The sequence below is a fragment of the Salvelinus fontinalis genome, chromosome 33, assembly GCF_029448725.1.
Source record: "Salvelinus fontinalis isolate EN_2023a chromosome 33, ASM2944872v1, whole genome shotgun sequence".
Taxonomy (NCBI): Eukaryota; Metazoa; Chordata; class Actinopteri; order Salmoniformes; family Salmonidae; genus Salvelinus; species Salvelinus fontinalis.
In genome coordinates, this window is record NC_074697.1 from 50,888,478 (window position 1) to 50,898,945 (window position 10,468).

General features: G+C 44.0%; 1 protein-coding gene across 2 annotated transcripts in view; it reads left to right on the forward strand.

Annotated features, from left to right (window-relative positions):
- LOC129832494 (sodium/potassium-transporting ATPase subunit beta-3-like) overlaps window positions 1-7,417 on the forward strand; it is a 46,317-nt gene extending 38,900 nt beyond the window's left edge. The window contains exons 1-6 of one of the 2 annotated variants that reach the window (XM_055896613.1): window positions 1,714-1,813; window positions 2,865-2,963; window positions 3,569-3,756; window positions 4,550-4,600; window positions 6,250-6,336; window positions 6,611-7,417. In XM_055896613.1, the coding sequence (XP_055752588.1) occupies window positions 1,729-1,813; window positions 2,865-2,963; window positions 3,569-3,756; window positions 4,550-4,600; window positions 6,250-6,336; window positions 6,611-6,778 (678 nt within the window). In that variant the 5' untranslated portion in view covers window positions 1,714-1,728 and the 3' untranslated portion in view covers window positions 6,779-7,417. Of the gene's footprint in view, window positions 1-1,713; window positions 1,814-2,864; window positions 2,964-3,568; window positions 3,757-4,549; window positions 4,601-6,249; window positions 6,337-6,610 lie in introns of those variants that run through there. The other variant, XM_055896612.1, reaches the window with a different exon arrangement.
- The last annotated feature ends 3,051 nt before the right edge of the window (window positions 7,418-10,468 follow it).

A 10,468-nucleotide genomic window follows, 5' to 3' on the forward strand; every position in this document is an offset into this window, starting at 1 on the left:
AATAGTTTGCAAACCCTGCCACATCCATCGAGCGTTGGAGCCGGTGTAGTAAGATTTAATCTTAGTCCTGTATTGACGCGTTGCCTGTTTGATGGTTCATCGGAGGGCATAGCGGGTTTTCTTAAAAGCGTCTTTTAAGCGGCAGCTCTACCCTTTAGCTCATTGCGGATGTTGCCTGTAATCCATGACTTCTGCTTGCGGTATGTACGTACGGTCACTGTGGGTACGATGTCATTGATACACTTATTGATGAAGCCAGTGACTGATGTGGTGTACTCAATGTCATCAGAAGAATCCCGGAACATATTCCAGTCTGTGCTAGCAAAACAGTCCTGTAGCTTAGCATCTGCGTTATCTGACCACTTTTGTATTGACAGAGTCGCTGGTGCTTCCTGCTTTAGTTTTTGCTTGTAAGCAGGAATCAGGAGGATATAATTATGGTCAGATTTGCCAAATGGAGGGCGAAGGAGAGCGTCTCTGAGTGTGGAGTAAAGGTGGTGTCAAGTTTTTTTTTTCTCCCTCTGGTTGCACATTTAACATGCTGGTCGAAATGATGTAAAACAGATTTAAGTTTCCCTGCATTAAAGTCCCCGGCCACTAGGAGCGCTGCCTCTGGATGAGCATTTTCCTGTTTGCTTATGGCCTTATAGAACTCATTGAGTGCAGTCTTAATGCCAGCATCGATTTTTGCTGGTAAATAGACCGCTACTAAAAATATAGATTAAAAATCTCTTGGTAAATAGTGTGGTCTACAGCTTATCATGAGATAATCTACCTCAGGCGAGCAAAACCTCTTGACTTCCTTAATAGTAGAATTCGTGCACCAGCTGTTGTTTACAAATTTCCACAGACCGCCACCCCTAGTCTTACCGGAGGCAGCTGTTCTATCTTGCAGATACAGCATAAACCCCACCTGCTGTATGTTATCCATGTCGTTGTTCAGCCACGACTTGGTGAAACATAAGATATTACAGTTTTTAATGTCCCATTGGTAGGATATTCTAAATTGTAGCTCGTCTATTCTGTTATCCAATGATTGTACAATGGCTAATAGGACTGATGGTAGAGGCAGATTACCCACTCGCCGTCGGATCCTTACAAGGCACCCCGACCTATGTCCCCGATATCTACATCTCTTTCTCATGCAAATGACGGGGATTTGGGCCTTGTCGGGTGTCTGAAGTAAATCCTTCGCGTCTGACTCGTTAAAGAAAAATCTTTGTCCAGTACGAGGTGAGTAATCGCTGTCCTGATATCCAGCTCTTTTTTGTCATAAGAGACGGTGGCAGAAACATGATGTACAAAATAAGTTATAGATAACGCCAAAAAAACACAAACAGTGGCACAATTGGTTAGGAGCCAGCAGTCAATCAAACACTGACTGACTGCTGTTGGCATTTTAGAAATTAAAATACTGTGCCAGTGTAACAAAAAAAGAGAACAGTTCGAAATATGATCCTGTGAATTATGGAGCAGAGTTGTGTGTGTGCATGTGTGTAGGAGCTAGAGAGTCTGTTTCCCAGGCTGTGCAGGTATCCTCCCGCTGGTCTGCCAGTATAGAACCCATCTGTTCTGTCCCCACAGCCTCTCTCCATCTCCATGGCTCTGACAGAGAGGCCATCATGAAACTAACCCCTCCTTTAGGCCTACAAGTCCTAACACTGTATATTATAATAATAATAATGTATGCCATTTAGCAGATGCTTTTCTCCAAAGAGACTCACAGTCATGCATTTTTGTAAGGGTGGCCCCAGCAGGAATCAAACCCATGATATTGCCGTTGCAAAGTACCGCGACCGAGTGGCCAGTCCAGGTGACTTATTACGCTGCAGCAAAACAGAAACTCAACCGAAACAGAATAGTGCTCATATTGAAATTCAACCATTCACTTACTCTTTCTCTCTCTCATGCTTTTTTGCTATCTCTCTCTCTCTCAATCTTCCTTTCTTTCTCTCTCTCTCTCTTCACACACACACATAAAATATGAATATGTCCAAGCTTCTCTCTCTCTTACACACACACACACACACACACACACACACACACACACACACACACACACACACACACACACACACACACACACTCCTCTCTTGACAATTTATTCCACCCACAGTCTCCTCTCATCCTTTATCCTCTTCTCTCACTCCCCTCCCTTTGTCCCCTCTTTTGGAGTCCTTCCATTATGTCGTCTGGCACCCCACGTCTTCTAATGGGTCCTGGGTGTTGACACCTTGAGGTCACAACTAAGACGTACTTGTCCGTATCAGCCACGAGTGAAATTCCATCACAGCGTCCTGATAATATGGCCTCCTCTGCCTCGCCGTTTGCAGACATAGTGCAATACTTTTGACCAGGGCCCATAGGCCTCTGGTCATAAAGTAGTGCAACCCCTGTCTTGACGGTCAGTCACCTGCTGACCCTCTTTGCCAGCAGGTTTTCACCTGGCGAATGTTAATAACATTGGCGGTTTTGAAAACTTAGCTAATTGAACTTTCTTTTTGAACAACTCTCCCCGCAAACCTTTCGAACAATGTCAGGCAGCATAAGAATATAATAAGCAACACATGTGGCTTATTGTAAGTATAAGATTTTGATAAAAAATAATATTATATCTGTCATTTGCTATATGAAGAGCATTAATTAATGTGACAAGCTGGATTTGAATTGGGGTCATTTGCGTGCCCCCAGAATTGATTTAGCCTGCTGAGCTAAAGCCCAGGCATTCGCTCGGGGATCTAACACAAATCTTCAGGTCTCATGCAAGGATACCCGTCACGTGAGCGAGGTTGCCTGGACCATCTCCATAACATTAGTAGATGCAGACGGTTGACGTGACATGTTTCGCCCCTACCTGTCCTCAGGTTTGGTGATCAGGCCCCGGTCCTTGGACATCGTCTTCAACCACACCGACCCTAAGCAGTACGGCCAGTATGTCCAGCATCTGGAGAACTTCCTTCAGCGTGAGTGATAGAATCCCTCTTTCAGTCCCATACATTTTTTTCGAAAATGTGTACATTTGCAATGGACAAATACTCCAATGGACAAATACAGTATTAGTGTTGGGCCACCACGGTAAAGGAAATTAGAGATTAAGTAGTTAGAGTTGATTACACTTTGTGTACATGACTAAGGAGTATTCTACCTGACTTGAAAGTGCATTGTAATCCTTGGCAGTGGCACTGGAATATGCGTATGCCACAGGAGTTTGGTGGCCCCTCAATTGGGGAGGATGGGCTCGTGGTAATGCCTGGAGTGGAATGACACGTGGCTTGATGCCATTCCATTCGCTCCGTTCCAACCATTATTATGAGCCGTCCTACCCTCAGCAGCCTCCACTGGTGTATGCATACTAACTACGTTTTACATACAAAACTGGCTAACTGATTATGTCATATGTATCCCAAACAAACAAACAAACAAGTAATGAATACGTTGCTGTGAAATAATTATTAGCTACAATTTTGACATAACGTAATATTTAGGTGAATACTGTCTGCACCAGGTAAATAGCAGGCTGTCAAATACAGTGGAACTTGAGTCTGTGCCCTATGTTGGGACCCCTCAGAATACAACGACACTGTGCAGGAGAAGAACGAGCTGTGTATGGTGGGAGAGTACTATGAGCAGGATGACCAGGAGGAGAAGAAGGTGTGCCAGTTCAAGCGCAGTCTGCTCCGGCAGTGCTCCGGCCTGTCTGACACCACCTTTGGCTACGCCGAGGGCAAACCCTGCGTCCTCGTCAAGATGAACAGGGTGAGTGTCCCGTCTGGAGGTTGTCGGTTCTGCTCTTCTGAAAATGCATCAGACGGCACTAGCCCACTGAGCTAAAGCCTATAGACTGGAGCTTAAGCCTTAACGCCATTAGCTCTGGGAGGTAAACACAGGTCTCAGGAAAGGTCACTCATCACACAAGCGAATAATTACACGAATACCTCCCTATCTTCCATCCATTGCCTCTGGACAGCTTTTCAGTGTATCCTCTCTCCGTCTTCATGCAGAAGTAGAGTTTGTTCAAATTCATATTGAAAAGTGCATATTCTCTGTCCTTTCCACTGCACTTGTTTCTTAATTCACTATTTGGAATATCCTCTGTGCCGACAGGGCATTCTGTGTCAGCGTCTGTTTGCAGGGATAGAGGTCAGAGTGAATTGATTGGCCTCCGTGTAGCCTGATTCGGTATTCAGTTCAATCCAACTTAAGGAATCCAATCAGGGGCAACGAAGAAGATTCTGAGGCATCTCTGAGAACACTATGTTTATGACAGTCGAAATCCCTGGCCCTTCAGTAAGCAGGCAGCACACGTGTGCCCCCCCCATCTACTGACTGGCCGGCTCAAATCGAATGACCTCATTGTGTCACTAACTGAGCGGCTTCTTAACATATTTGATCTCGAAATCGGTGCTTCCATTTTTGAGACCATTCTGAAATCTGGTGTCTCGATCATTTTTTTTTTTAACATACGAACAAGCTTGTGGAATGGGTATGAAACGCATGTGAAGAAAGGTTGCTATAATAGTATTTGAATGTATTCTTCTCACTCCTGCAGATCATTGGACTGAAACCGCGCGGGGACCCCTACATTAACTGCACAGCTAAGGTAAGCAAACAAACAGTTAATTGTGTGTGTGTGTGTTCCAGGTTGTGTCTCTGTGTGCTAGGACTATTAGAGACAGGTTTTGTGTCTGTTTTTTTTGTGTGTGTGTGTGTGTGTGTGTGTGTGTGTGCATTATGTACATTATGTACGTTTCAGTCTGTGTTTTCACACACGTGTCTGTATTTGATTTCTCTCCACGCTGCCTGTAGGGCCAGCAGTACACTGGTGGGTAAGAAATTGGGTCATAGCCCCCTATGTTTCCCCATGGTCCTAGCGCTAGCCTTTCTCCATTACCTTTCTGCGCTGCTTCTGTCCAACTCTGTCATGTGGCGCTTTGACCTCTGCTGCTTTAAACAGCATCCATGGCACTCATGTTTTAGAGCTTTCTACTCTAACCCCTATATCCAGTACCTAATCCCCTCCGAGACAATATAGACTGAGGAATAGTCAATATTAAAGCGTTGATCTTCTTAGTAATTCGTGTCACTGACTGTATATAACTGCAGTTGGTGTATATATCTGAATGGTAAGCTGAAAAGGTTAATTCCATTGATTTTAGAACCATGCTCCCCTGCACCATGGCTCCCACTAACAAAGTTTCCCTGGTGTTTGTCTGCCTCTGACATGACTTTTACCCCTTTTTCCTCCACAATTTCGTGGTATCCATTTGGTAGTTACAGTCTTGTCTCATCGCTGCAACTCCCGTACGGACTCAGGAGAGGACAAAGGTCGAGAGCCGTGCGTACTCCGAAACACGACCCAGCCTAGACGCACTGCTTCCTGACACAATGCCCACTTAACCCGGAAGCCAGCCACACCAATGTGTTGGAGGACATCCCTACCGGCCAAACCCTCCCCTAACCAGGACGATGCTGGGCCAATTGTGCGCAGCCTCATGGGTGTCCCGGCCGCGGCCAGCTGCGACAGAGCCTAAACTCGAACCAGGATCTCTAGTGGCACAGCTAGCACTGTGATGCAGTGCCTTAGACCACTGCGCCACTCGGCAGGCCCAGGCTCTGACATTCGAACAACTTCTCTCTCTGTGCGCGGGATCTGGGTTTCATCCCTCCCTCGCCAAGACTGTCAACTCTGAACTTTGTGACCTGTTTGCAAATGTTTAAAGGTGTACAGAGAAACACTGATGCTGTACTCTGCTTTTCAGCAAAAAATGGAGGCTCTTTGAAATACTTCACTGGTGTTTTAACTCCCATCTGTTCCCCTCTCGTTCTCTCTGAATTAATTTGAATTTCTCCTCTCCACCGTAGACCATTCTGATAACCATAGAGAACCATCTGGTGGCAGATTGTATGTGTGTGCGTGCGTGTGTTTGTACGGGTATGTGTGAGTGGTTGGTAGCTATATTATGCGTGCGTGCGCATGTGTGGTAACTGTTGTGTACTGTGAGAGTGTGTGGTGGTTTACACTATGTTGTGTGGTCCATGCCGTGTGCACATGTGTAAAGCTACTGTGTGTGTGTGTGTACACTACAGGGTTGTTGTATGTCGTTGTTTTCAGAGTTAGTCTGTTGTTCTGAGTCATTTGTTCCAAGTGCATTCATATGTATAGTTCTGTGATCTCACACCTCTTCCTCCTCCTCCTCTTCCTCAACCCCCTCCTTCCTCCCCATCCTCCTCTTCCTCTTACTCCCACAGAGAGAAAGCCCCCTGCAGATGCAGTACTTCCCATCCGAGGGGAGGTTCGATAAGATGTACTTCCCTTATTACGGGAAAAATGTACATGTAAGTACATTACGCTACATATTTATATTGAGAAGGAAACTGTTCATGAGATTGAATGCAGAATAATTTAATTTAATTACAAGCAGTTAATGTTACCATTGTCAAGGCAGTCTGGCGAGAAGAGAATGCTAGGAACTGTATGGGAGTGGATTATACTCACCTGAGACGACATTAATGCCAGTGTATTGTCATGACAATGACTGTTATGTGTGTGGATGTGCGCATATATGAATAAACAGTGGTCCACCTCCATCTCTCCCTGTGTGTTTGCCAGTCAACCTACGTTCAGCCCCTGGTCGCGGTCAAACTTCTGCTGACCAAGGAGGACTACAACAACGAGCTGACCGTGGAGTGTAAGATCGAGGGCTCCGACCTGCGGAACAGTGACGACCGTGACAAGTTCCTTGGGCGCGTCACGTTCAGGGTCAAAGTGGTCAAGTAGTGGTTCAGGAGAACCACCAGCGTTGCACAATGCCTCTCTTTGAGTATAAGCAATGCCCTCACCCACCTCCACCTCTTCCTCCCTCCACTTCCCTCCCTCCGTCCGGTGGATCAGGGGAAGCTACAGTAGCAGGGTTGTGTGCTCCTTATAAACTAACATGAGCCCCCCCCCCCCCCCCCCCCCTGAAACAAATACACACACCTCTCACCCCCACCTCCATTAAAGTTAGTGGTGATGTAGCGACATCGTGCCATAGTATGGACCTGTATATAGCTGTATTTGGAGCATTGAGTCGATGTGGTGTCCCGTAGTGCTGTGCAGTCTGCTGTGTGTGATGTGTTGTATCTGTATGTACATACTTGATGGCTATGAACACTGTTTTTGTCTTTAGCTCACTGTGTCTGAACGCTGTAAGAAATCAAACTAAGAACTAGATGAATAGCTGTAATTTAAGATTATTGATTAAGAGAATACATGAAGGATGCAAAAATGCCCCCGAAATATATCTGCTTATAATTCAACCTACCTGGCCAACATCTAAGGGAAGAGATTTTTACACCCCTATGGGAACTGTGCTTTGTACAGATGCCTTATAGTCGGTGCGAGAACAAATTTTAAATAAAGATGATTTTAAAGATATATCTCAGTTTGTGTCCATTTACTTTTAGTGCCACGGTTGGGATAAATGAAATGACAAATGTACTGCACTTTTGGCAATACGCCTTTTAATGGCAATTACCCTGACATTCGTAGAGGTCACACAAAGGTACACGCTGCGGATGTCAGCCCTTGTCAACAATGCAACTATAAATCCGAGCCTAGCATTTGACTGTGGAGTTGAAAGCTCTGTAGTATCGTGTTGACATGCTGCCCTCACATGGTGGTCCTGTGGAAATAACCCTGATGAGGGTCTATTGACCCATTAAAACATGACCATAATTATATCCTACTGATTCCTGCTTACAAGCAAAAACTAAAGCAGGAAGTACCAGTAACTCGCTCTATACGGAATGGGTCAGATGATGGATGCTACGCTACAGGACTGTTTTGCTAGCACGGACTTTAATATGTTCCGTGATTCATCCAATGGCATTAAGGAGTATACAACCTCAATCGTCGGCTTCATCAATAAGTGCATTGACGACGTTGTCTCCACAGTTGACCGTACGTACATATCCCAACCAGAAGCCATGGATCCGCATCGAGCTAAAGGCTAGAGCTGCCGCTTTCAAGGAGCGGGACACTAATCCGGACGCTTATAAGAAATCCCGTTATGCCCTCAGACGAACTACAGTGGTTCCTCCTTTAAAAGGTGCATCATACTGCAACACACCTTGCGGGCTGCTGCAGAATTCTATGGCACGTTATTTAATTGTCAGCCATTTTTACCATTAATGCTAGTTAGAGCTAGGTTGACCACCAGAGGGCATTTGATAGTCTTCAATATTGGCATCACTAGAGAATTTAAACCTTTTTATAAGAATATAGTATATGGGATTGATTTTAAGAAATATAGCTTAATTAATTTGATTAATGTTATGGGGTTTCTATTCCAAGAAAAACAAAAAGCGAAACCCTCAGGGTTTCCGTAAGGATGGAGCGGAAAATATGACGCTGTACAATGTGGCGTTTCGGGAGTGGGCTACAGTACTAAGAGCATAAGAGGATTGGAGGATTCTAAATTAATCTAAGGGACATTTTTCGTTAGGGCAAATCTGATATGTGAGAATATCTAAAGGGGCTTTTATATATTTCTAAATTAATTAATAATAATGTCTTTGATTAAAAAATAACAATATTTTGGAGATGATTTCGTTTTAATTTAACCTAGAGTGAGCGAGGAAAATTCTCACAAATTTGTAAATAAAGCCAGTTTGTTATTTATAATTATTTATTTCTGTTTTTAGAGGGAGAGAAACCAAAAGCTGCCTCATGGGTCTCCCGGTGGCAGGTATCGAACCAGCATCTGTTGCAACTCGGGAGGCCACAGCCACAATTTCTTTAATTCTGATCAATTGCCTTGCACAAAGTATCAAAATACAGAGAGGTGTTGGTAAAGGTATATTGTCCTGCTAATAGCCCATAATGACCTATTATAATACTGTACATGGTGTCCAGGTCAGGATAACCAAAACATTTATTTATAAATGACTATCAGAAAGAATGTTGGTACTTATTTATTTTGATCCAAAGCCATGAATGAGTGAGTCACTCAGTTTTATGTAGGTGCCGAGGCTATATGACTGCGCCATCAACTTGATTATTTAGCAGACATAACTTGCTTATATTCAGTCAACACATACAGTTGAAGTCGGAAGTTTACATACACCTTTGTCACGTTCCTGACCTGTTTTCCTTTGTTTTGTATTCATTTTAGTTGGTCAGGGCGTGAGTTGGGTGGGTTTGTCTATGTTTGTATTTCTATGTGGGGTTTTGTGTTCGGCCTGGTGTGATTCTCAATTAGAGACAGGTGTGTATTGATTGTCTCTGATTGAGAGTCATACAAAGGCAGCCAGGGTTTCACTGGTGTTTTGTGGGTGTTTGTTTCCTGTGTCAGTGTTTGGACCACACAGGACTGTTTAAGGTTAGTCACGTTTGTTATTTTGTAGGTTTAAGTGTTTTCTTGTTGTTTCATTAAATCATGAACACTTACCTCTCCGCATCTTGGTCTGATCCATGCTCCTCCCAAGTCCATTCCTCTTTTCCCCATTGCTGTTGTTCTTGCCTTCCTTCCTCAATCCGCTTGGTCCTGTTGTGGTGGGTGTTTCTGTTAGGGCAGTCAATGTAGTTCTCCTCCTCAGACGAGGAGGAGCATGGATCAGACCAAGATGCGGAGAGGTAAGTGTTCATGATTTAATGAAACAACAAGAAAACACTTAAACCTACAAAATAACAAACGTGACTAACCTTAAACAGTCCTGTGTGGTCCAAACACTGACACAGGAAACAAACACCCACAAAACACCAGTGAAACCCTGGCTGCCTTTGTATGACTCTCAATCAGAGACAAACAATACACACCTGTCTCTAATTGAGAATCACACCAGGCCGAACACAAAACCCCACATAGAAATACAAACATAGACAAACCCACCCAACTCACGCCCTGACCAACTAAAATGAATACAAAACAAAGGAAAACAGGTCAGGAACGTGACACACCTTAGCCAAATACATTTAAACTCCGTTTTTCACAATTCCTGACATTTAATCCTAGTAAACATTCCCTGTCTTAGGTCTGTTAGGATCACCACTTTATTTTAAGAATGTGAAATGTCAGAATAACAGTAGAGAGAATGATTTATTTCAGCTTTCATTTATTTCATCACATTCCCAGTGGGTCAGAAGTTTACATACACTCAAGTAGTATTTAGTAGCATTACCTTTAAATTGTTTAACTTGGGTCTGTAACGGGCTTCCTCCTTCTCCTCATCCGAAGAGGAGTAGCAAGGATTTGACCAACGTGCAGCGGGTTGTGAATACATAATGATTTAATAGACAAACGACGAAACACGAAAACAAACACTTGGAAAGATTTACAAAATAACAAAACAACGTAGACTGACCTGAACGTAAGAACTTACATGTAACACGAAGAACGCATGAACAGGGAAAAAACAGACTACACAAAAACCGAACAAACAAACATACCGAAACAGTGTGGCGCAACATACACAGACACGGAAGACA